At 52.0% G+C, this 25,324-nt stretch overlaps 10 protein-coding genes across 10 annotated transcripts; 4 read left to right on the forward strand and 6 right to left on the reverse strand.

Annotated features, from left to right (window-relative positions):
- The first annotated feature begins 22 nt into the window (after nucleotides 1-22).
- On the forward strand, nucleotides 23-3,537 carry CC77DRAFT_970937 (MCM-domain-containing protein). Its single transcript, XM_018535823.1, has 4 exons — nucleotides 23-97; nucleotides 148-582; nucleotides 632-1,576; nucleotides 1,623-3,537. The coding sequence occupies exons 2-4, from the start codon at nucleotides 255-257 to the stop codon at nucleotides 3,398-3,400; spliced, it is 3,051 nt and encodes a 1,016-aa protein (XP_018381957.1). The 5' UTR covers nucleotides 23-97; nucleotides 148-254; the 3' UTR covers nucleotides 3,401-3,537.
- Nucleotides 3,538-3,899: 362 nt separating this feature from the next.
- On the forward strand, nucleotides 3,900-4,760 carry CC77DRAFT_944124 (hypothetical protein; the record flags this gene model as incomplete). The annotated part of the gene is made up of 2 exons (XM_018534946.1): nucleotides 3,900-4,130; nucleotides 4,185-4,760. The coding sequence occupies 2 exons, from the start codon at nucleotides 3,900-3,902 to the stop codon at nucleotides 4,758-4,760; spliced, it is 807 nt and encodes a 268-aa protein (XP_018381958.1).
- Nucleotides 4,761-5,167: 407 nt separating this feature from the next.
- On the reverse strand, nucleotides 5,168-5,805 carry CC77DRAFT_997014 (hypothetical protein; the record flags this gene model as incomplete). Its single annotated transcript, XM_018536498.1, has 1 exon — nucleotides 5,168-5,805. The coding sequence occupies one exon, from the start codon at nucleotides 5,803-5,805 to the stop codon at nucleotides 5,185-5,187; it is 621 nt and encodes a 206-aa protein (XP_018381959.1). The 3' UTR covers nucleotides 5,168-5,184.
- A 1,527-nt stretch (nucleotides 5,806-7,332) lies between these two features.
- CC77DRAFT_1034109 (MFS general substrate transporter) lies at nucleotides 7,333-9,443 on the reverse strand (the record flags this gene model as incomplete). The annotated part of the gene is made up of 4 exons (XM_018526842.1): nucleotides 7,333-8,587; nucleotides 8,654-8,941; nucleotides 9,000-9,149; nucleotides 9,397-9,443. The coding sequence occupies 4 exons, from the start codon at nucleotides 9,441-9,443 to the stop codon at nucleotides 7,333-7,335; spliced, it is 1,740 nt and encodes a 579-aa protein (XP_018381960.1).
- A 1,422-nt stretch (nucleotides 9,444-10,865) lies between these two features.
- On the forward strand, nucleotides 10,866-13,797 carry CC77DRAFT_944187 (hypothetical protein; the record flags this gene model as incomplete). The annotated part of the gene is made up of 2 exons (XM_018534953.1): nucleotides 10,866-11,554; nucleotides 11,664-13,797. The coding sequence occupies 2 exons, from the start codon at nucleotides 10,866-10,868 to the stop codon at nucleotides 13,795-13,797; spliced, it is 2,823 nt and encodes a 940-aa protein (XP_018381961.1).
- A 3,322-nt stretch (nucleotides 13,798-17,119) lies between these two features.
- CC77DRAFT_1098153 (hypothetical protein) lies at nucleotides 17,120-19,345 on the reverse strand (the record flags this gene model as incomplete). Its single annotated transcript, XM_018529931.1, has 3 exons — nucleotides 18,706-19,345; nucleotides 18,195-18,646; nucleotides 17,120-18,142 (listed from the first exon to the last, which is right to left on the reverse strand). Exons 1-3 carry the CDS (start codon nucleotides 18,926-18,928, stop codon nucleotides 17,120-17,122), a joined length of 1,698 nt encoding a protein of 565 aa, XP_018381962.1. The 5' UTR covers nucleotides 18,929-19,345.
- A 246-nt stretch (nucleotides 19,346-19,591) lies between these two features.
- CC77DRAFT_1077807 (urea active transporter) lies at nucleotides 19,592-22,294 on the reverse strand (the record flags this gene model as incomplete). Its single annotated transcript, XM_018529268.1, has 7 exons — nucleotides 21,857-22,294; nucleotides 21,640-21,808; nucleotides 21,490-21,590; nucleotides 20,971-21,439; nucleotides 20,842-20,924; nucleotides 20,136-20,790; nucleotides 19,592-20,094 (listed from the first exon to the last, which is right to left on the reverse strand). The coding sequence occupies exons 1-7, from the start codon at nucleotides 21,959-21,961 to the stop codon at nucleotides 19,592-19,594; spliced, it is 2,085 nt and encodes a 694-aa protein (XP_018381963.1). The 5' UTR covers nucleotides 21,962-22,294.
- Nucleotides 22,295-23,019, reverse strand: CC77DRAFT_381826 (hypothetical protein). The gene has a single exon (XM_018531443.1). It carries the CDS (start codon nucleotides 22,810-22,812, stop codon nucleotides 22,381-22,383), a length of 432 nt encoding a protein of 143 aa, XP_018381964.1. The 5' UTR covers nucleotides 22,813-23,019; the 3' UTR covers nucleotides 22,295-22,380.
- Nucleotides 22,690-23,199, reverse strand: CC77DRAFT_1023896 (hypothetical protein; the record flags this gene model as incomplete). The annotated part of the gene is made up of 1 exon (XM_018525756.1): nucleotides 22,690-23,199. A coding segment is annotated over exon 1 (251 nt), but the record flags the coding sequence as incomplete, so codon positions are not given.
- Nucleotides 23,200-24,229: 1,030 nt separating this feature from the next.
- Nucleotides 24,230-25,288, forward strand: CC77DRAFT_1023897 (hypothetical protein). Its single transcript, XM_018525757.1, has 2 exons — nucleotides 24,230-24,959; nucleotides 25,009-25,288. Exons 1-2 carry the CDS (start codon nucleotides 24,282-24,284, stop codon nucleotides 25,063-25,065), a joined length of 735 nt encoding a protein of 244 aa, XP_018381966.1. The 5' UTR covers nucleotides 24,230-24,281; the 3' UTR covers nucleotides 25,066-25,288.
- Nucleotides 25,289-25,324: the final 36 nt, after the last annotated feature.

Below are 25,324 nucleotides of genomic sequence, written 5' to 3' on the forward strand. Positions count from 1 at the left end.
TTGAACTACGACAATCTTGCATCTGTTTCCAGTCTTTCATGAAAATTTAGTTGACTGTTAGTTGTCTTTCAGCCTCCAAGCTGCGGCTTCGATTGAGGTGCCAAGACCACTTACGTCCATTTGTAGACTAGACTGAACGCGTCCCAGTGCCCACGCGTCGAAAGGAGAGCGCGCGACAAGCCCACCATCCCTAGCAACCCCTCTAAAACAACATCAACACATTCACTGTTGCTGCTGCATAGAGTGCCACAACCATGGACTCTTCTCCAGCGAAGCGCCGCTCCGAGCGCACTTCTGCATCGGCGACTCCAAGACGAAGCGCCCGTGGTCAAAATTCTCAGATACCTGACAGCAGTCCAGCGCCGGCAGGTCCAGATGAGCAGTTGCAGTCTGAGGCTTCGCAGGCCTCACAACGTGGATCGCTAGCAACTCCACGCAACGCAAGGTTCCAGACCACTTCGACACAATCCCCGCTCTTCTTCCGCTCATCGCCTGCCAACCCCTCCGGCGCAGGACAAGCTAATGGCGAGGATGAGAGCGATGGTGGTGCGACACCAAAAGCGTCTGCACAGACGATGGGGGGTACGGAGTACTCGATATCAAGTGTTAGAAATGTCATTGACAAACTTAGATTCGTCGCCCATTCACTACGCATCTAGCTCTAGCCCTGGCCGTGCCCGCAATGCCCAAAGCAACGTCCCTGGAAGCAGCAGCAGTGCCCTTTTCGTACGTGGCTCCGAATCCGCGGCTCGCAATCGACGAAGCGACATACACTCAGACGTCTTTGGCACAAGCTCTACCAATCGCCGACGCAGGTTATTTGTCGATGAAAATGGCATGCCTGTACAGGAACCTTCAGACGCACCAACCTTCTCCAATATCAACCCTGATACTTCAGATGCGGAGGTCTTGGGCGGAAACTCCTCTCGAGTCATTTGGGGAACCAACGTATCGCTCGTAGACGCCAGACATGCCATGAGAGACTTCTTGATGAACTTCCGAAGAAAGTATCGCATGATCCAGGACGGCGAGCTGAACGAGGGCATGAATCTCCCAGATAATCATCCGGCCATGGCTAGGGAATATGTCGATATCATGAAGATGATGCTGGAGCTTGGTGTTACGCCTTTGAATTTGGACGCGCGCAATCTCAAGGCTTACCCACCGACCAGAAAGCTTTGGCACCAACTGCAGGCCTACCCTAACGAAATCATTCCCATCATGGATGTTGCAATCAAGGACACCATGCTCGAACTTGCTGAGAAGCGCATGGCAGAGATGCGAACTCAGATGTCACAAGCACAGCGTGCTGCTCAACCTAGGGCTCGCGATTCAAGCTCGCTCCCGCCCATGTTGAGCTCTGATGCGCCTACTCCCGGCGCCCCGTCTCCTGCTCCGTTCGCGGAAATCCCGAATCTGGTCAGCGAAGTTGACCAGAAAACATACAACGTAAGGCCATTCGGTCTAGATCATACAATCAACTTACGCGAGCTCAACCCTGGCGACATGGACAAGCTTGTCAGTGTGAAGGGTCTGGTGATTAGAACTACACCTATCATCCCAGACATGAAGGACGGTAAGTTCACAAGAACATTGTCAAAGTCATTGGCTAATTTGGCTAGCTTTCTTCCGCTGCTCTGTATGTAATCATACCGTCAGGGTCGACATTGACCGTGGCAAGATCACCGAGCCCACCAAGTGCCCGCGCGCCGTATGCGAGTCGCCAAACTCGATGCAGATCGTGCACAACCGCTCAGGCTTTGCAAACAAACAGGTCATCAAGCTACAAGAGACACCAGATGACATGCCGGACGGTCAGACACCGCATTCAGTGTCCCTGTGCGCATATGACGAGCTCGTCGATGTATGCAAAGCCGGTGACCGTGTTGAGATCACTGGTATCTTCAAGTGTAACCAGGTCCGCATCAATCCTCGTCAGCGATCGGTAAAGAACATCTTCAAGACATATGTCGATGCGCTTCACATTCAGAAAGTTGACAAGAAGCGACTCGGTATTGACGTATCGACAATCGAAGAAGAGCTCGCTGAGCACGCAGCTGGTGATCTGGAAGAAACCCGCAAGGTCTCCGAAGAGGAAGAGGAGAAGATCAAGGCTACTGGTGCTCGTTCTGACGTTTACGAACTCCTTTCTCGCTCGCTGGCGCCCAGTATCTACGAGATGGACGATGTCAAGAAGGGCATTCTGCTCCAGCTCTTTGGTGGCACTAACAAGCAGTTCGAAAAAGGAGGTAGCCCGAAGTACCGTGGCGACATCAACGTTCTGCTCTGTGGTGATCCTTCCACAGCCAAATCTCAGATTCTGCAGTACGTACACAGAATTGCGCCACGAGGTGTGTACACTTCTGGAAAGGGTTCCTCTGCTGTCGGTTTGACTGCGTACGTTACCCGCGATCCTGAGACACGACAGCTGGTGCTTGAGTCTGGTGCGCTAGTCTTGTCCGATGGTGGTGTGTGCTGCATCGATGAGTTCGACAAGATGTCTGAGGCAACTCGATCCGTTCTCCACGAAGTTATGGAACAGCAAACAGTTTCCATCGCCAAAGCTGGTATCATCACAACCCTCAATGCCCGTACTTCGATTCTTGCATCCGCCAATCCTATCGGATCGAAATACAACGTCAACCTTCCCGTCCCTCAAAACATCGACCTCCCACCCACACTCCTCTCACGTTTCGATCTTGTGTATCTTGTCCTGGATCGTATTGACGAGCAAAACGATCGTCGCATGGCTCGTCATTTGGTCGGCATGTATCTCGAAGATACGCCTGAGAATGCTTCCAAGAGCGAAGTAATGCCTATCGAATTTTTGACCGCATACATCTCCTATGCGCGCTCAAATATCCACCCAAAGATCACCGAGCCTGCATCGAAAGCTCTTGTGGATGCTTACGTTGCGATGCGTGGTCTCGGTGCTGACATTCGCTCGCAAGAGCGAAGAATTACAGCAACTACACGTCAATTAGAATCAATGATCCGTCTCTCTGAAGCCCACGCCAAGATGCGCTTGTCAGAAGAAGTTACGGCTGACGACGTTCACGAAGCCGTCCGTCTCATCAAGTCAGCGCTCAAGCAGGCAGCTACGGATGCACGTACAGGTCTTATCGACATGTCGCTTCTCACTGAAGGCACTTCGACCAGCGATCGCCGCAAGAAAGAAGACCTCAAGCGCGCGGTGCTTGCCTCGCTCGACGAGCTTGGTTCTGCTGGCCAGAGCGTGCGCATGAACGACCTGGTCAAGAAGGTCAGGGAAGGCGCTAGTGAACAAGTGGAAAATCAGGAGTTCCTTGAGGTATTGCGCAGTGCCGAGCTTGAGGGTGCTGTCCAAATTAGTGGTGAGGGTATGAGGAGAATGGTCAAGAGGGTTGTTGGTAACTTCTAGATCAACTATTGTAGGCATGGCGTTCCAGGGGTTATGGGATAAGCATACCTTTATGAGGCGATGATATGATGTGGTGGATGGATAGCTGCAAGCATTTCAGTAGTCGCGTTGCATTTGTATAGACATCGTGTTCTGCCATTGTCCTTTGAAGATATCTACTGTCCTCCACATTGTATAAACGTCTGATGTCCAATCAACCACAAGGCGGAAGTGCTCCAGAACAGGGGCTGACTCAGCGGCAAGCCTCGGCACGAACTGTCAACACCAGCTGCTCTTACACAACGTCCGCAACAGCTCGCGGTCATGTTCACGCTATATCCTTACGATGCTCAACTTGTGTAGTGAAATTTCCGTGGAAGCTCGATGCATTCTAAGCGATAAATATTACCGCCCCTTGGTGCTTCTCAATTAATAGGTAGTTAATTGCTTGACGGCTACTCAGTTCCATAGCTTGATCTCGATATCCACCCCGACCGAGACGACACCAATCACGGCTATAATGAAGACCTCCAAATTTGCACCGAAGACGCCCGCAGAGAGGCTAGCGCAATCAAAAGCCGATAAGCTCAAGCAGGACAAAGATCGAGTTACGCGACTGTTAGGACGCGTCCGGTGGAAAGCAGAAATGCTCATGGTGTCTTACTTTCGAACCATGGAGATTGTACAGGCAGCTGCTCAGCAAAATGGGGATCACCAGTCCCAGCATGCAATGGGTAGCGGCGCGTCGAGTGTAAGTGGTTACGAGCCTCAACAGCCTGGACGCCGTGAGACTGACATTGCGCAGAAGCAAGCCGAATCCATGTTCAAGGTAGACTTCTTCGAGTTTTACACGCTACTAGAGCGTTACATCACAGACTGTCTCGCTATATTCGGCGTTTTTGTTTCTACCTCTGCGCCGCGCATAAACTTCAATGCCCTCCGTTACGAGACCAACCCCGAGCTTCACCGAACGCGACCGATGGCTTCGCATGCATTCCACGCCAACCTTCTAGAAGCATTGGATGACGATAAGTGTCCGTTGGCAGGATCACTAGGTCTACAGGAGGTCCGTGTACAACTAGGCATCGCAAAAGAATACCGTAATGCTTGGAAAGATGCGGATAGCAAGGCAAACGTATCCGACAGCGACGAGCGCGCACATATAGCGCTACAAAACTTGCAGCTAGAAGACATGTTGCGCAATATCATTGGCGGATGTGACCTTGCTCACGAAGCAGTGCAGCAGCATTCCGACGATACTACAAATGGGCGTGCACTGACTAGCCAAGACTTTGAACCGAAGAATATGTACGGACATATGAGCATGGAGATTGAGGATACACCATTTGAATACATGGACGACGCGATGGAGCTGGATTGAATGTGATCTATAGAGTGTTATCCATGGAGGAAAAGACTTTCCACTACTCACGCCCCATGACCCAGTGTACCGAACAATACACGCACGCCCTGGCTTCACTTTTCCGACGAAAAAAGCACACAACGAGCGCAGTACCTGAGTGGCACCCCTCAAACTACGCTGACATCTTCAATCCACACCGATGAAGAACGTTTTGGGAATAGCGAGAGCATATAACCGCGAGAAATCTGTAGTAATGCATAACAAGACAAGGTCAGTTGACTACGTACTTTTGATTTGCATCTACTCCTACTCGCCCCCTCCCTTTCTGTCTGCCTCGTCACAAGCACAGAGACTGAGCCGCAGCGCTCATCTGCCCAGTGCACATGACTGGATTCATTCTGCGTTCCCCTACCTCTGGAGCTCGCATCACGTTACTTCTGTCTCAAGCGACCACCGTCCTACTTTCTAGTCTTTCTTCAATTCCACCTATTGCCTCGATCGGGCTCATCGACCGTTCTTGCTCAATACCAATCTTTTGCATCATATGCTCTTCTTCTGGCTCTTCGTCTTGCAAGACACTGTCCGCGCGATATCTGTTGCCATCCGCCTTGGCTGCTGTCTCTTCATGAACAAGCTGCTCTTGTTCCAGTTCCCACTTGCACCTCTCTTTGCAATCCCAGCATACACTTCTCTTACATACGCGCATGTCGTACTTCCACTCATGTCGGTTCAACATCTCCTGACAGTGTGCACAGTTCATCGGAATGACAATCGTCTCCATATCGCCGCGTCGACGTGCAATGCTGAGACCTTTGCTAGTGCGGGTGTGGATCTTCATGTCTCCCTCGCTGTCAGCGTCAACACCGTCGAACACAACGAGCTTGTCGACCTTGCACCACCACGCAGGTCGACCTTCAGTTTCTGTCCGCGCACGAACTGATGTGCTGGTGAAAGCGTCCACCTGAGCACCTGGACCTGGCAGCCAGCAGCCATTTGTCGTCTGCCTCGGTGGTGTAAACACGCGCGTCTTCTCTTCCTCGACCTTTTCTTTCTTCGTCGACATGTTCAGTCGTTCCTGCAGTAGTGCTGTGGGTGATCTCAGTGCGGCTTTCGATTGTGTCTTTGAATTACGAATTAAATCGTAACGCTTCTCGAGCTCGGAGCGTGGCTTGGATGAGTCAGATACCGTGTTTGCTCCTAGATTCAGCTCTGCGGGTCGCTTCAGACGTGCGATTGAATCTGTGCGTTGCCGAGGCGAAGACGTCGATGTTGAAGCAGTGTGCTTTGAAGAGACGGATGCGTTTCTTGATCGCTGGTTGAAGTCGCTGAGCGCAAGAGATGCGGGCCGCGATTGTGGTGGTAGATTTTCGTCATCTGAGACGTACACACCGGAGTCTCGGTCGTGGGATTGAGGCGAGGTTTTGTCCATTGCGGATGGTACTGGTCTTTTGAGGGAGTTTTCGTGGTTGGGGGACTGCTCAAGAGAGGAAGACAAAGGTTCCAGCTGTTTTGGAAGTTTTTCTTGAGCCTGTTGGGAAGGTTCCGATCGCTCTTCGTTGATGATGGCGCGCGAATCATCCGCTGCAGTAGCACATTGGAGTTGCCCTGATGGCGATGATTTGGGTGGTGGTACTGGCGGATCATCATTGTCGGTGGAAATCAACTTCTTCGAGTAATTTTTGACTTTGGAGTGGACTTCTTGCTCCGACTCCCTCGTTGAAAGATCTCGTTCAGCAGCAGATGGCGATGCAATGAGCGGCTCGGTCTCTGATACTAGGTCAGGTCGTGGTGATTGTAGTGGCATGGCGTCATCGTCAAAAAGGAAGACACCGGAATCTTCGCCATCTGGATTCAGGTCCAAGTCCTTTGCTACCAAAGGAATGAGGATACTGGGTTGCTCAGTCGCAACATTCTCAGTAAGCAGTGGTGTCTTGGTAGGATCGGCTTTGGAGCTCTTCCAGAAAGCGAGTGACGGCATGGTGAATCGGAAAAGACTGTGAATACGATAAGAATCGATATTAAGTAAGATGGAAGACTTTATCTTGCATATGTGTTGCTGGCGAGTTGTTCTTTACATATCTTGAGTCGCTACACATTCAGCATGGGTTCCAGGCTCAGCCCCCGCATCACACACGTACTCGACCGACGTCGCCGTTTCCTCTTGATTCACGAAGCAGTACTTTGTTTAATCTCTCTTGCCTTTCTAGTAGGTCGCTCAGCTTCCGAGATACCATGTGCTGTGGAGTCGGTCGATTCGAAACACTGACAGCTGGGATCTGGTTGGTGGCATGTTTGACACATCCCAGCTCGGACCTGTATCAGATGGGATTACGACGTTTATGCGCACTTTACACAGGCTTACAAGGACTAGGATCATGCTGTTGTCTATCGATAAGAGGATGTGCGACGGGGATGAGCTTCATGCGTGATGATGGTGGTTGTTGGATATATATGATCTACGTGGTTTTCCATGGACGTTTTGAAACAATCACACGGGGAATTGTCTATGCACGTACACTTCTTCTGCTATTGCCTTCATGCTTCCGTGCGGAAAAGCATGATGGCCTCTTTACTCGTATCTGGATACCGCTCAGACGACGCGTCCCTTGACCTGCTTGATGTTCTTGACGTTGATATCGCGCCAGAACGCAGCCGCAATGAGAGCGCATGACAGCATGCAAATACTCGTGATCAACATGAGTCGCTGCGAGTCGGCGTAAGACTGCGCGATACCAGTCCTCTCCGGCGATCCCCACTTGTATGATAGCTGGTTCGGTAATGAAGCGTAGATGTCCGCAACATTGACACCAGCCGGAACGTTCTTGACAAGATTGTTGTAAAAGGTCCCAGTCCAGATAGCAGCGGAGACAGTACTTCCAACCGCGCTACCAATAGAGCAGAAGAGGTTGAGAACGGCGATAATGACAGCCATGTGCTGATGATCCGAAGGCGCCATCATGGCCAGCTCGCCAGCGATAACGATAGTGCCTCCAGCCACTGCCGTGAAGATCTGCGTCATGACAATGTACCCCACTGATGTTCCAGGCTGACGGAAGTGGATCATTAGTCCCAGCGCTAGGATATCAATCGGCAGTGCAAAGAAGACAGCAACCCACTTGAACCTTCCTGTAATCCTAATTGCTGGTCCCACGGCTGCCAAGCACCAGAAGCAGGAGACAACGCGGTAGATGCTCTGGACATAGCTGGCCGTAGTGACGTTGAGGTTCCAAACCACTTGCAACATGGAGCCGAAGTATGATCCCCAAACCGCGCTGTTGAAGTAAACAAAGACGAACATGACGCCGGCAAGGAAGACGGTTCGATCCAGGAGCAATTTATACGGGATGAACGTAACGGGCGCGAAGAACCTTTCCCAGATGGGAAAGGCGATGAGAAGGACGAAGCCAGCGACGATCATACCGATGATCATGGGACTCTTCCACTTCTCCGCTTGGTAGCTGTATAGACTGAATGGTAGCAAGAACAACGCCATGCCTGCTACCAAAATCAGTATTCCCACGGCATCAATATCGATGCAGAACTTCTTGATGGCTGCCGGGCTCCAGTCAATGCGGCGTGGCTCGAGTAGACCTTGTTTACGGGCTTTGCGATCGTTGAAGAGAACCAAGGCTGCAAGAGGAACGACGACGACGGGGATGACGATTGTGAAGATGCCAAACGCCCAGCGCCAGCCGGGGCCAGCGAGAACGGATTGAGCGACAGGACCGCCGATCCAAGTTGTGATTACGTAGGGCGAGGTTGCGAAGGAGAGCATGAGGGCGCGATTCTTGAGGGTCGAGGTATCGGCGATGAAGACGGTAAGGATGTACGATACTGCTTGAGATCTGGATATCATCGTGTCAGCGTTAACATCTTCTTATTTTGATCGGTAATGAACAAGAATTACATACCCTGTAGACGAGAATACTTGCGCCGCAGCATATGTCTCTACATTCTGGCACGAAGCCATCATGATGTATCCAACCATCCATACAAATAGTGAGAGCAAGAGCCCCTGAGGTCGACCCCACATGTCGAGTAGCTTGGCCAAGGGAATCTTGGACAGCCCACCGATGATGGATGACATGATCCCAGTAGCAGCAGTGAGAGAGTGTAGACGGAAGGCACTGGTGACATAGGGATTCATGGCGCGGACGACGACTTCTTGGAGGGCGGTGACGAAGTAGATCCACCAGATGCTGGGTGGGTGTCAGTGAACATACTGGACGAAGATTTGAACGAAAGGGGGTAACAAACATAACATAGGCGCCGATAAGATGGTATTTTGTCCATACTGATGCTGCAGCTTGGACGGCCTTGACACCTGCCTGAGCGTTGCTGGAGAGACTTTCTTCGTCGCTGACCGCGTCGTGGGGGCCATTTGTCTGGGCGCCTTTTTCCGCATCGCTGGTTTGACGAGAAGACTCAACGGGCTCGACCGAGTCAGTGGCCCTGTCTTTGAAACGATCAAAGAAGTGCATAATTGAAGAGAGCGGAGTGATCAGTGTGACCAGAGAACGAGGCGGAAGAGATCAGCAACGAGAGATGCCACGTTCAAGCAGTACAAGTTTTCACAGCATACTCTTATACCACCCTCAAGCTTCTAGAGCCCTAATACACCCGTTCAACACTCGTATAAGACCCAGGAACGCACTCCTTCAGACCACCATCGATCCACCATTGGCCCCTCCCAAACCACATCACTGGAAGCACCTTCGATTTTTGCACCGGTTATATGACTATACAACAGTCTCGAGGACTTGGCATAGCTTGGTATGAGAAAATCGATACCTAGAGTAGTAATAAGGATGAGTAGGGTGGAGTGAAGGCGTTCGTGAAGGAGACTAGCGTGGAAAATTCGATCTGATTAGATGTAAAGATGATCTTATCACGGACGGTCGGAGTCGGAAAAGCCCGGTGCAAGCTCGGATCTAGGATTGATGAGGAAGAACATGCGACGTGTTGTTTGCATGTGAATTTGATATTTAAATGAGACTGTTATATTGTCCCTTGGTCGCCTTCTGGGGCTGGCAAGTCTCCTCGGCGTTTCCAAAGAAGTTGAAAGTGCATGCTGTCGACGCCGTCGGTTGTGCATGAGAGATGTCACTCCGTTGCGCGGGCCCAAACGGAGTCGAAATTGGACCATGGTCGATGACCATCCATCATGTCACACGGGAAAGTGCTGCGCCTCTTGAACATGGCATGTATGGCAATGCGCTCCCGTGGTTACAGTGTCTCAATGGTGTTTCGGCCGGCTAAAGGGCAGCAGCCGGCACACAGTGGGATCCTCCAGGGGGCTATTGGATAGACTCATACCCGTCTGAGGTGAGAGCGTGCCGACCCACGAGTGACAGACAGGAAACTACGTGAGCAGGTGTGGGATGGTTGCTGAAGTACGTGGGGTGCTGCTCACTTGCCTGTTGTGTTGTGCATGGGATTTGCTTCTGCTCGAGTGCCGACATGGCGCGAAACCCTGAAGGGAACCTAGTTTCTGGCTATCGCTATCACGGTGTTGGTTGTACAGGCCACGGGTAATTCTGAAGCGTCTGCCATAAGACGGGCAGGCCGCAGCTGACAAGGCGAAGTTGTGTTATTCGTCTCATTCCGGGTACGTCTTTGTGATGCGCTGTCAAATTGTGCCTGCAGCCTGAAAGCGCCTCGTCAGCGTTCCCGCCCAGGGCTGGCCCGACAATGGCATCCTGCCTTGGATCGATCCTACACTACCCTACATCATCGACCTGCAGCGCTTCAGCACGACGTTAAACCGTCTACATCGTCGCCTATTGCCAACCCCCCTGTTCCGACAGCGACAACTCAGTCCCCACGCTACCCAACAACCGTTTGACGCGTAGTCGTACTCATTACAGCAGCCTCATCGCTTTGACCGCCTATTCGTACCGGGCCGCGCTGTTGTCCAGGCCCGAACCCGCACGAGATGCCACGAGTGCTTTGGCCCATTGAAGCAAAAGCACGTCCATGATGGCTTCGTCCAGATCCACCGCCGCTGACGAACTCAACGCCTTTGAGTCCTTCACAGGCGTCGAGGAGAGTGCAGAGCCCACTACGTCAACCACCCGCGACGACTCCACAGCAGACATGGCCAGAGACACGTCTGCTCCGCCCATGGGCCAAAACTCGGCTGGCCAGCGCCTGTTCCATGCGACCAACTCCCCCTCGCCGCTGTCGTCGCGAGAGGCTTCTCCTCGCCCGCACAAGCGCAATGCCACCCCGTCGGGCGCAGGCACGACTGCCAGGCCTTCCTTCAGAACACGCAAGAGCAGCGCCGATGCCAGCCCAAGTCGAGGTTCCAGCCTGTCCAACTCGACGACCGCCGCCGCCGCCCCAGGCCATGCCTCCCCGACGGTGCAGCGAGCTCTGTCCTCCACCAGCATACCTGAGCTCACGCCTACCTCATCGACCGACACTGTACGAGCCCCGCGCCCTTCCAAGCCATCTTCAAAGTCGAATTCTGGCGAGACGACTCCCCATTGGCCCCTCTCGCCGCGCCTCAAATCACCACCACCGGGCGATGACGGCCGCTCACGTTCGCGCACAAACTCGCTGCGTGCGCAAATTAGGAAGCCCGAAGCTCAATCTGCGCCCTCAATTGTCGTCCAGAGCTCATCGCCCGCCTCGCTCTCTCGCTTCCCAGTGAGAGAAGAGGCGCCCGCAAGCGACCCCGACGAGCCTCAGCCACCGCCTGCGCCCAAAGCAACCTCGCGGAGTTCCGGCGGCGTGGCTCCCAAGCTGGCAACGGTGCAAGAATCTAGCTTGCCTGCCACACCCGGATTTGATGGTCTAGAGCCGCAAAGGTACGCTTTCCCCGCAACGGCCCCACTGTTTGTCATCGCGACGCACGTTAGACTAACCACGGAGCCAATTTCCGTTCCCATCCGCAAACTTTGTTAACCTCGTTCTTAGCTTTGTTCCCTCAGCGACTGCCCACAAAACCGATCAGGACCGAAATGACGTCAATTCGTCCAAAGTCACTGAAGACCTCAGCACCAAGCACGACAACACCAAGCACACGGAGAGTGGTAGCGACAGCGCGACCAAGAGCGCCAAGAAGGGCAAGATGCAGGAGCAGCGCAACACGTACACCCATCGCCCACACACCGTCTCCGCAAAGCCCTCCCTCTCTTCAATGTCGACGCGATCGCGAGACCCGCCCCTCCGCAACATGACGGTCGAAACTGAGACCGTGCCCTCTGTCGCGCAGCCATCCATTGTGAACCAGGACCGGTCCGCGTCTGGTCGCGTAGATGGTGGAATACGACTAAAGGCCAGCAACGAGACGATTCGACCCAAGAAGGAAAGGAAAGCCCCCAAGCGCAAAGCCGCGTCCATCAATGCAGGCACTGGTAGGTTGGAACACATTTCGTACCACTATTACACCCCGAGCCGGCCGGACCCCGGTTCTCGCTCAAGCATGAACCCGTCATTCGGCAGCCCCGTCTCATACCGTTCGTATGACGACCGGCGCTCGTTATTGACCATGTCGCCCCCGAGTTCAGAGCTTCGCATGGCTCCTCTTCGCCCCCCTCTCAAATATTTTTATTCAAGCACTAACACAAGTACCCGTACAGCTTCGTCCAAAGCCGATGTATTCGAACAAAAGGTGGCCAGCGCGGTTGATGAGGCCGACTCCTCTGACTCCGATGCGACCTTCATCTATGAGTCGAACCCTCCCGAACAGCCGCACCGCAGCCGCCAACATCACTCACGAACGCCAAGCATGACGTCGCTAGCCAGCCTCACGGACCCACGACTCCAGATACGCGACACGCACAAGCACCCAAGTAAGAAGAGCAGCATAAAGTTCACGAACCCGTACAACAACCCGAGCATTGACGGCGATGATCGAGGCGAGGGCACCATCCGGATAGGCTCCGGGCGAGCGGGTGGAGGCAGTCATCACCACCACATTGGACGACATAGCCAGGGTCGCGGCGCACTCAGCCACCTTGCTATGGAGAGTGACACATCGGTACCACAGTCTTCGCGCGCACGTGGCCCGTCATCAAGAAATGCGTCGCAACCCAACAGCCCTCGCTTCCACACCTTCAATGTTGGGAACGGTCACAGCAATGGCAGCAAGAAAAATGGAGAATATTCTGCAGCATACGATATCGACGCCGAAAACATTGCCGATGATGAGCGCACACCGCTGATTCAATCTGGACGAAGTCCACGTTCTACACGAACCTCCCGCCAGCGCAATACCACCACCATACGCCAGCTAGAGCGCCGGCATCATCGCGATGGCGGATGGTGTCGCCGTTTCGCGGGCTGCCTCGTCCTTACGATTCTGCTGCTCGTCGTTGTGTTCTGCGCTATTGGCCTTGTTTTTGCTACCACGAAGCCTCTCACTAGTCTCGTGGTGCGAGACATACAGAATGTTGTAGCGAGTCAAGAGGAGGTTATGCTGGATCTCATAGTCAACGCGGTAAACCCTAACATCATCGGCGTTACCGTCTCTGACATGGAGGTCTCGCTGTTTGCTAAGAGCAAGCACGTCGGGTCAGATGCTTGGTGGCGCGAGCACGGGAACGGTCCACAAGATGACGTAGAACACTGGACACCCATCGAAGAAGAAGCAACTACAGAGATCTCGATTACTGGTGTAGATGAAGGGACCGATCCCATTGAGGGCGAACCTCGTACCATGCTTCTAGGACGCATTGCCCACTTCGACTCACCACTAAACTTTGAAGGTTCCTTTTTCCAGCGGAAACGCGCCGAATCTATTGGTGAGATTCGACTTTTGCACCCCGGAAACAAGACAGAAGCCGGAGGCAGCGAGCGATGGGAGGAAGTCCTGCAATATCCTTTCGAGTTGATCGTGAGGGGTAACTTTAAGTACACACTGCCTCTCAGTACGCAGGAATTCAAGGTCCCTGTTACGGCATCCCATTACTACGACCCAGATATCGAGCGCAAAAAGGAACTCGACAACGTAGAGAGCAAAGAAAAGAGGAGGAATATATCACATGTATCAACAAAACCACGGGGACGATACGACCGTAGAGCCTTACCGTTCTGGAGTCCCCGATAGCATACTGTTCATTTTTGTAACACAACGTTCCAGAACCAGAGGGGTCTGCACAACCGTGCGGCCCCAGCAACATCGCCCAAAAGAAACTGATACCCACTAAACACGAGTTCACGACACAATAGACTTGTCCGGCCCGGCATCTGCGACATCAGCAAACGCGTTGCCTTTTTTTCCGGCTCCACAGCCGTTCACGAATTTCTTTTTCGATCCGCAAACTACCACACCGCCTCATCTGAACCGGCCCTTCGCGTTCCCTCATAGCGAATGTTTTTAAATAAGCGTTCTCAACCTTGCGCTTCAGCGATGGTGTTTGTATCATGAAATTTTCTGCATTTTCAAACTTTAGGTGGACTCGGCCTCGGTCCCCTCAAACCTTTTTAGCGCGTTTCTGGTTTTACGCTTGGAGGTGGATTGCTTTTTTATGCATCCAAATTACACTCGCTTTGATCTTTCTTCCATGTATCCATAATTTAGCCTTGTTTTTTTCGTTTTGATTGAACTTCTGTTTGTTCAATAGCGGCTAGGGTGGGTGCATAGGTTAGGCATGGCATGGCATGGTAGGGACTGGAAAGGCACTTGCATCGCACTGGGAGCAAGGGACTATAGGAATGATACTAAGTCACTCGTACTGATCTTCCACCTCGTGAAATGTGCTTTGTGTGTGTATGGCTGTGAGCTTTTACGGTCGGATTATAAAGGTAGCTGGTCAAGACTGGAGCGAGTCATAAGTCTGGTCCGTTCATGGAGTTATGTTGGATTGTCTGCTAAAGGCCGATCAATCTGTCTGCGACTGTACATGAGGATATACTCTGCAACAAGCCTGAAGAGCAGGTAGGCAGCTTCGCAACTCCACCAGGAGACCTTGGAAATCCGCTTAACCTTGTCAACCTTACCCTTTGATGCAGAGTCAGCGACAACTTTGCACTTCTTCTACTTGATATCACCAATAATCTTAGCTTCCAGAACTTCCTCACGCTTCTTCTGTGAGTAAGTCTTATTAATCTCGATTTCAGTCGCATTCTTCCTCCTCAATAACCCCTCGAGCTTTCATTCGTATCTCACTCTTTCTAGCCCACCTTTTCCTTATGAACGTTTGTCTTCACATGGCCTGTGAGCTCCTCCAGCTACTCTCAGTGCCCCACCAACTTGGCGTTCTTGCCCCGTGTGTAGCGATTGCAATCGTGAAGGTGACATTGTAGTCGAAGTTGGTTGACGAACTGGCGGAGAATGGGGATATCATAGGGCTCAGTACAATTAATGCGACGTGATGAAAGCCTGTTGCGTCAAGGGTCGCGTAGATGGAAGTGAAAGGAGGTGGATGGAAATGCATCTGACCGCTAATGGCTTATTAAGGATAGTTTACAGACCCTCTATTAGCGGGAAGTCTTCGTTGATAAGCTCTCGTATATTTGCTGGCTTGTTCACATCAAATCGAGGTCCGTAAGGGGATGATTCCCGTTGGATGTCTTAATCTTTCTGTCGCAAGGCGTGATAGTTCATGAAGAACATGTCCACCCAACAAGCATACTTGCTCTGTTCCTTATCGAGCTAAGCTTTCACCACAGTGAAAGTGATAAATCCGACGCTGTAGCCTAAAGAATGACGAAACAGCTTGGTCGTATGACCCGCAAGTTCACCATTCACTATCAAAACTTAGCTCGGCCCAAGCTCAGGTCTAGCGTCGTTCATTATCTATCGCATGTCGCTTCTCCACCTTGTCTCTCTTCCATTCTCTTAACTCGCACTCAAATCGCTAGATGCGGTGCACTTCGCAACCTTTTGGTATCTCGGTTCGCGCCGCCGCTCGATCGACTATATTCCCCGACACTTCTACTTCTGCTATCAAGGTAACGCACAATTCATCATTTATCGACTATAACTCAATCTGACTTGATATGCGTACAGATTGTTGGGTTCTGGCGAACTCTTTGTTCGCACTTTTACAGAACCGAGAATACTAGTCGATTGGCGAACGCGACTGAGTGACACCAACAGGTTTGCTGGACCCCCACAGCAGCTGATAGCTCGAACTATCAACCGGCTGGCCTCCAGTCTTCTTGGGTGGAGGTTCTGCAGGGTCTATGCTGAGTCTAGGAAAGGAGTGGTTTCTCTGACAAGACATAGATCGGAGCATTCAGCGTTCTTGCAACACAACCACTGACTCCGACACCTCACTGAATCTCTCGGAGATAGAGGGGTGCCCAGGCAGATCGATCGGCTTCATGCTTTAGGGTCCGTCGTCTGGTTCAGATAGGTGATGGTCTCTGCATGTATGTCAGGTCGAGAACCGTAAAGAGACGGGCTGCCCCAGCTGTCTTCTTGGTGGCCTTGTTACACACCACAACGATGGTGGTTCGATTCCACTTCCGATTCGACCCGCCGCCAGTGTGCCCTTTCGGGTTATGCGTGCGGAAGATATCTGCGATAAGATGTTCTCTTCGGAGGACTTCTGACAGGTCAAGTGGCCCATGATATATGGCATACACGTACGAGGATCTCCTATCGACGACAGAGAGACACAGGGATCGTCTGAGGTTGTCACAAACCTGAGATGCGAATGTGTTTCTCGAACCGCGGCACTTGAACGGGATACGGTAAAACGTCAATGTTCAAGACTGTCGACAATCGGGTGGCGGTAAAACGCCCTCGGTAGATCCTGTGTCACCATAGTTTCCTTGTGTGTTATGGCTGGGCGAGACTTCAACATCTCGACATCTCCAAGTGTGCGCTAGCATCAGCAGCGATACTCTCACACTTTACAGACCAAGTGTCAAGCCACACGACGCATGTCGTCCATTGGCAGGTCTCTACTGGAATTCAACTTCCAGTATCTTTTTCATTGAGTCATGAGCCTTTAGGGCGGGTCTCGAGGAAGAAGACAGCACAGCTCGTCACACCAGAGCTGACTGCTAGATATATGAATTGGCATGACCGATTTCACTTTGCAATCTAGGTGTTGTTAGCAATTTCAAAGTGTGTACCGACACGGCGCGTCACACCCGTGCTCTTTCTGAGTCTGGCGAGCGTATGACGTTTGCGCCCAGAACAACGCTAGCCTATCCAAGCCACATACGTCGGCGACTGCGCAGAACAAGGAAACTTGCGGCCTCGTCACTGAGATCATATTGCCAGAACGAGAATGGATAATGTGCCTTTGGGTCTGCTGGAGGCCTGATTTCTAGGGCAACGGTCATTGGATTATACTTGCAAAACGCGCACAGTCTGTACATTTATTGAGCCTGCACATTCACAAATTGAGTTCAGTTTGGATTGAATTAAACACAGTAGTAGTACATGTGTTGCATATCATTCATTATACTATCTATACCTGATCCAAGACCAAGCTATCCCAGAGCCATCCTCTCCATTGCGTAGTCCTAGTAACCTTGATGTCTAGGCGGTTACCCTCGCTCTTCAACGCCCCATCCGCGATCGGGAATTCGAGTAATCTCCACTCGCCCGCTCGTGTAGCACCACGATACGTGTCTTGGCTGTTCAATAGACTGGCGCTCGTGATGTTTCCCACCTTGACATCGTTAAGCAAAATGTCGCAGCTTGAGCCTTGTGAGAAGCCGGCGAGTGACACCGTCAATTTTGCGGCGGATGTGCTCTTGGATGGGAAGAGAACAGACCATGTGCCGAGTGCAGATTGACCAAAGCACCAGTCAAGAGCAGAGCTGGTCCCGACAGTGTAGGTAAGGTTTCCTGGGCATTTGGAGATGCGACCGTGTTCAAATGGGTGAGCTGGGTCAGCAAGTTTGAACCCGTCAGTCGTACGATCGAAGTCGCCAATCTGGAAGATGCGCTTCTTGCTGTCGGTGACCTTCCACGTCAATTCCTTGAGATTTGTGTTCTTGCCCTCGCGGATCTCGACATCGTTTTGGGTAAAGTTTGTTGTAACATCGCCAATCGCGCCGCCGTTGCCCCAAGCGTAGAGCGCATATGTGCCGGTGCGGATGTCGTGGATGTCAAACTTGCCATCTTCGTCGGCATAGGTGGTGTAGTAGTAATTCTGCCCTTGATCAAGAGTTGAAACCGTAGTGTTGCGGTTGTCTCCGAGGAAGACGGCAGCGCCAGCAGCTGGGCGTCCGTCACTCAGGAGGAGCTTGCCCTGCATCTTGCCGCGAGATTGGTAGGGCTTGTTGTCGAACCACTTGTAAGGCCAGGCCGCTTCTTCCTTTCCCCAGCGAGCTGCAGCATCATCTTTGCTTCCGTCGTTGAGGTACCAAAGCCACGGGCCCCAGATCTTGCCATCAGCGAAGGAATCGCGCGCAATGGCTTGGTAATGTGTGCCGTGGATCATGTTCAGCTGAACTGCGTCTCCAGTTTGGGATTCGCGATGAGTCTTTCATCAGTCAGTCTGACATCATCTACTAGCAAGACAGAATCGGACATACCATAAGCTCTTGCTTGAGATGATCACCATTGTAGTAGTCTTTTCCAGGGTTGAGGTACCAGCTTCCCACCTCGTCGCCATAGACACCATAGTATGTCTGGTCTCGGACGAAGCCGCTCCAGTCGTACTTTGTCAAGTATGACCCGTCAGCCTTTTGCCAGGTTTCATCCTGGACGTTGGTAGCTTGACGATATTCCTCTAATGCAGGAAGTACACCGTCTTTTACGTTGTTGTGGCTGCGAGGAAACGAGACGTTATCGAGACGCCACAAAGTACGGAACTCGCCCAGTGTAGGCAGGGCGTGGTTAACGAAGTACTGGTATGCGCCTGGGAGATCGTCGTAGATTACCCAATGGAAGTCGCCTTCCTTCGCCGTAAACTTGACATTGATGTAGTCGGTGTCAGAATCGACAATCGCGGCGGACGTCCAGTTCAGATCAGATGCGGCGCCATCTACGAATTGGTTAGCGACGTGATGCCTTTATTTCGTCCAGCGCTCTGCTTGCACGTACTGTAGCTAACATAATGCCCAACAGCATTCCCGACGCGATCTTTCCCGTTGTACCACAACTTATTAGCATACTGGCGGTTCTGTGTAACGTTCCAGATTTCGTTGCCAATAACCCAAGTTGAGTTTCCAAGGTCTTTCAGAAAACTCTTGGGCTTCTTTGCGCGCTCCTCTACTGGCGCCGCAGCAGCCAGGGCAGCAAGACCGAGTAACTTGAATGCGCTCATCCTGAACACAATGATGCGCGAGTATTCTTGGCGAGGATGGAAATAAATCCATAGTTTCTCTGGGTATTATATATCGCTGCAGACATGCGCGTTGCTAGACAAGAGCACCCTTGCCTCTCGGCGCAGATGCCCCGAAGCTATTACCGGGTAAGCACTGGGGTCGCGGGGTACCTGGATTCTACCCCGGACAATTAACATTGTTCCTGCAATCGCAGTTCTTCGCTCTTCAGTAGCGTATTTTTAGAGCGGTGTCCGCATTCTGGAAATAGGAAGGCGTTCGTCGTCGCATGCATCGTACAGGGTCCGCGGCATGAGGCTCGCTGCACAACGTGGTTAACGGCCACATCGTTGGGCGAAGAAGCACCGAAATCATCTTGGAAGCGTTAGACGAAGCCATAATCGATATCACGAGGTACCAGTAACCGGGTCGATGCTTGTGGTGATGTAAAGTTCAGAAGGCGTGGAAAGACACCGAGCGGGACGCTTACCTTTTGTGGACAGCTTCCATCGATCCGCCATTGTCGCACCGCGAACACTGGACTCCCAAAGATCTCAATGTTATAGAGATTGGACTCCCAAAAGATTATGAGGATAGGTACAGGATATAAAATAACCTGGTAGTAGTACAGAGCGGTGTGGATGATCTTCGACTACATGTAACGCTTACTCCTCCAATGCCTTCGCGTCAGCCTCCTTTGGCGTGTGCGTGCCTGATTCAGCCGTCTTTTCGCCTTCGACCACTGTGACCGGCCCTCCGCGACGACCACCCTTTCCGGTGATGTCGCGCCACATGCCACCAAAGTTCCTTGCCAAACTCTCACGGCCTTCCCATAGAGGATACACACCTACAGCCATAGTACTGCACATCAACCAGATGATGCCGACGATGACCCAACCCGAGAAGAATGATTGGCTGAAGATATAACCTGAGCCATAAAGCGGCATCGGCCAAAGTATGAGCAGGACGAGTGTCATGGTTGCAGTGGTGATCTTTGCGATCTTGGAGGCGCGGAATAGTTTGGCTTGCTCGGCGGCTTCGGCTTCTGGTGAGAGGGCAGCATGACGGCCGTGCACAGCTTCGAGGTCCATGTGCGCGGCTGCTGTGACATCCGAATCGTCCACAAGGCGAATATTCTTCATTGATACCCAATCGTAGTTGTCTTGGTCTTCGTTAGCATGCGCTCAGCCGAGGGGATTACAAACTCACCGACTCCGAATATCAACGTCAAGACTGGAATGAAAATGACAGGCGATAGCAACGCAACAACATTACCAGCCAGCATGGGGTTGTTGGCGCCGGACGTAGCGACGGTGATGACACCATCATTCAACTTAGAGGTGGTGACAAGCCAAGTGATAATGCTGCAGCACAAGCCCAGTACTGGGGACAAAGTTGCTGCCCACTTGTTCTGACCCTTCCACATCAACGTGAGAGTTGCGGGAATTACCGCAGACGAGATAATTACACCCATGAAGACGTACAGCCAGCCCATGCTAATGCCAGCATACCAGAGTCCCGTTGAAAAAGCGGCCATGACCAGCCCAAAGCCGCACACGCATACATGTGACGTGTAAACAAGACGTCGGCCGCTTGCGCCTGGGTTGATGTAGGTCGCGTAAATGTCGTACGTCAGGATACTAGAGACGGCAATGAGCTGCGCACTAAAAGCGGATGTGACAGCCATGAAGACGACGAGAAGTGTAGCTACTGCTCCTCCGGATCCAAGAAGCGCAACTGCAGCATATGGAAGCGTGAGACCGGCACTGATCGAAGCTTCGTCCATGACGTTGGGATATGTGGGAAAGTACTCGGTGCTCTGTAGTGCAAGCGCGGCGAGACCCATGGTGGTCGCGCAAAGCCACTGATAATAGCATTAGCACCAGACTTGGGTATGGACTATCGAGAGTTTTACCGGAATAGCGAACCAGGACAACCCGCCAATGATGTATCCGGGAAGAGCGTGAACCGGGGATGCGGCAATAGCCTTGTTGTAGTCTTGGAACGGTCAGTTTTCGGTTTCCTCTAGCAGCAGATAACTTACATCCGTTGTCCATGAAGACAGTTCCGAAGTTTCCAATGATGTTGATGACGAAGAATATGGCGCCGTCCTTGCTCCGCATTGTGAGATAACTTCCTCCAGCGTTACCGGGAACAGGTGCCGTCGCTGAAAGCTCTTGTAGACGCTCGTAGACCGCTTTAGTCGAACCAAGCCGGTCGCCAGTGGCGTACGTGGTGAAGGCAAAGGTCAGAAGGATTACAAGAAGAATGACAGTGTGGACGTAATCCGTCAGGAAGGTGGCCTTGATTCCACCAAACATCGTATAGATGACGACACCCAGAGGAAGTAGGAAACAAGCCGCTGCCGTAGGCACGCCAGTCAAAGAGCTGATGACGGCTGATCCTCCAGTCAACAACATAGCTGTAACGAGTATGTTGGTGAAAAGGCCGAAAGTGATGTATACGAAATGAGTGGCCTTTCCATAACGAGCGCGCACAGCTTCGAGGAACGTCTATCATATGGTCAGACTTAATACCAGGCTGAGGAACATATTGCACCTACATGAGCGTGAGGAGCTCGCCTCTTCAGTTCGATCGCAACGGTAGCAAATAGCAAAATCTGAACAGTGGCACCGGCAGCATACCAAAGCGGTCCAGAGACACCTATGAATGGTCAATACTTGACCTTAGGGCGATTCAGGTCTAAACATACCATAGCGGAAAGCGACTGATGAACTTTGCAAAAGTGTAGCGGCCCATGTCCAGGATGATACTACAGCTGATGCGACAAGACCAGATTTGACCGTACGACCAGCAGTCGAGAACATCTCAGACGTTTGGAGCTCATTGTTGTAGCGTTTTAGAACCCATGTGGTGAACACCTTGAAATTGTCAGCCCTTGATGTTTCTACTAATCAAATCTCCCGTACCATGCCCAGTGCGAAGAGAAATCCGACGCCCAATACGATGCCATAACCCCAAGCTTGACCAAGAGGTGAGGCCGAAGGCCCAATGGGAGTACCACCACCAGCCATGTGGAAAGATGGAGCGTGCTTCGAGGTTAAGCTTCAGAACAAAGCGTTGGCTGTCAAACCATCTCGCCGGGGCAGACGATGTATCTATACCTCAATGCATCCCCACGATTACCGTCCCCCAGCTTCCGGCTTCAGCTCGGTCCCAAGACTGCTATCTCGAGCATTTCCAACGGCACATACCAACCACTTTCACTTTGCAATTCAGCTGGCGCATGATTGGTTGAAGATAGGCACATTGCAAGACTAGGGAACGTGGAATGAGAGCCAAGCCCAGAGACTTCTTGTCTGCTACGCAACTTTGAAGCTTGTGTTAGCGACGAAGTCTTGTTGTAGGACAGTTTGAAGCTCTTAGCCGACTGGGCAATGCAGGATGGCTCGCCTATGCTGATAAGGAACATGTGCTTGCAAACGGATATGCATTACGCTTGTCTCATAGTGGCGGGCAGGACCGAACGGTGCAGCGGAACTTTTCTTGCTGCATTATGAATGGCCGACGGGTAAGGGTATTTGCTTGGGCAGGAAAACTTGGGTCTGGGCGTGGAGATGGTGGTCATATTGGAGGCATGTTGGAGTTGGTGGTTTCGATGAGGTAAACAGGAGATTGAAGATAAGCGATGGCTTGGTAGCCAATGAGACGGCGCTGGCGGTGGGGTCCGAAGTCGGCTTGCAGGAGCTGACCCCTGTGTCCCAGCTTTCTCCACGGTGATGATCGACGTGCATCTTTGTAATGTTGCTGTTACTCGATCACTTCGACAAATGCCAGCCACTCTTACCATAAGTCGTCCGCAGGGAAAATGTGAAGAGCTGGAACACTTCGGTACGAGGGAAGGCGTTGGTCGAGTGGCATCCATGATTGCTAAGGACTTCTTTTCGCATCGTACTAGGGACGTGATTTTTGTGTTGCGCTTCGATGAACGAAGCGACGAAGTTTTTCATAGTTTGGTGTTGTTCTAAACACCTATCCTTCCGCTCATTCACTTTTCATCTCCATGGTCTTGTTGTCGGTCGCCTCAGTGTAGCCCTTCCTCCAAAGACTGTCCAACGTCAGCTCGCTGACTTTGGCGGCCACCTTTGCGAGACTCCAGTGTTCCCCAATCATGCATCTGCTCCGCATCCGAGTCGTTAAGTAGCTTTTGTCGTGTAGCTCGCGGCTTTTGTTGGCTTTCGCACTCTGCCTGGTACATCTGGGATAGCCAAGGGTTCGTAGATCGAAGCATTTATCCATCTTGTCGAAAGTAGGCTTACCCCGAAGTTTTCTGGGTCTATGGTATTCGTTGAAGTCATGCGTTCATGGTACTGGTCTTTTTACTGTATCGCTTCACGTGCTTTGCGATTCGAGTTCCCTGACCCTTTGTCTGTTCCTTCCAATCAACTTCGACAGCATACTCACATCAGACAGAGACGCTGTCCGATTTCCACAGTATGAGACGTCCACTTTCCGTTTCGATCCTCATGGTTTGATATCCAATCAGGTTTGGTTGTCACCGCTACTCGACAACAGCCTCTCTTGCGCACAAAAACAACCCTGTTCCAGTTCCAGTCATGCACCATGATTCATCCGCACTAGCCGTTGAGGAGTAGCAGCTGAGGCCTCGAGCCGCGACCACCCTGTATGCATTAGTTGTACCTCGAGCTCCAGGCATTGTTAAGAACACAAGCAGACGATGACACGATCGAAGGCAAGAGACGGGCTGACCCTGTCTTCGACTTTGGAGGTGCCACGAGTAGTTCACTAGCATGCGTGTCTAAGCGTGCAGAATTGACAGGTACGATTGCGAGCGATCATTGCACGAATGACATTGACATCCAACGCAGGAGGTGTGTGTGCTGGCGTCGCGCCACAGAAAAACAATCAACGGTTACGGCCTCACCCGGCTTACTCATGGTGTCACAACCCTCTCGGTTGCAAGAAGCCTGTATAAGAGTTCATCTCCCGGTTCCAGCAAGATCCCAGCCATTGCTGGAGGCAACATCACGGTTGGGGCGAGGTCTGCGTCTGCATCTGTGGCTTTGTAGCTGTCAGTGCCTTCCTACGCTAGGGGCTCTCGTATGGTCATGATATTAGAGTCGATGTCGAAGCAGTCCGGGCGCCCAATCAGGAAGGTGTAGTAAAGGACGCCAGGGTTGTACGGATCTCGCTTTGTGTAATGTGGTGGCGTCTATGCCCCTGCGGAGCTTGTCCATCTCGCCGAAGTGCGACCGCCGTAAGCAACTGCTCCAGGCCTCTTTCCTGATCTGGTAAATTATCTGATGTGATATTGGAGTACCCAGGTATATAGAAGGGTATCGATCCCCGTCAGTCTTCTGAATAGCCACCGGTATGATGTTGTCGCTTTTGATACTCCTCGCAATTGGGGTCCGTGCCCTTGCTTACACCACCCAAGATGGATGTCCACGGGAACTCGGCGCGGAAGGCGTGCGGGCTCGCATACCACCTACCTTCAACACTACGGATCATGGCCACCATCATGGCAGAGCATGGCCGGCGCCACCCGTTGGCTTCTACTTCAAGCCGTGGTCCATGATCCTTGCGTCGAATCCTCAATACGCTGCCATGCGGAATGTGCAATACGACCCGACGCCAATCGATCCCTCGGATCCCACCGGACTTGTGAATGATCTCTTCTCGTTCCAGTTCCCAGGCAATGACAGCATCATAACAACCTATGGTGTCGATACACCTCACCCCTACTTCCCAGCGGTGCTCGATTACGCAGGAACAGGGATACTAGTGGGCGCTACTAGCCAGTACAGTATTCTAGTCTGGGGATGCGATATTAACAAAGTTCCATACTATGCCAGCTATTCGACAGCAGTGGAGTTCACAGACACGCCCGCAGGTATCGACCTGATGAGTACGAGCGATAAAGGACCTGATCAGGATACTATCGATGCTGTTATTGAGGCGTTGAAGAGGCTGGGCAGCGACGAGATTACGAAGTACGTTGAGGCGTTGGAAAGGATGGTGCAGGACGGCGGGAGAAGGGGCATGCCCAGAGTAGGTATATGTGATGTGTTGAAGGATACAAGCTGACATAAGATCGCAGGCTACGTGTGACGATTACTGTAAGACGAATCAGGGCTTGATTGGAATCGTAGGTTGAGGTCCGGCTGGAGGGAGATTAGTATGTCATGCTCGAGGATTTAAATAGTGATGGTGGAGGATGCTGCTCGCATCTTTCGTTTCGTGCTGGCTTCCTAGCAAGTGTATGGCCAGAATCTAGTCTGCGAGAGGTTGTATCTGTATCGTAATGCTGTGCATCCCATGTGGTACCAATGCGCTTCACGGACCGCAGCTCTCCAGAGCAAACGTTATGAATAAACAGCTCAATCGCAACGGGGTGTGTGGGGTGAAGGAGCTTC

Source organism: Alternaria alternata (genome assembly GCF_001642055.1).
Source record: "Alternaria alternata strain SRC1lrK2f unplaced genomic scaffold CC77scaffold_21, whole genome shotgun sequence".
Lineage (NCBI taxonomy): Eukaryota > Fungi > Ascomycota > Dothideomycetes > Pleosporales > Pleosporaceae > Alternaria > Alternaria alternata.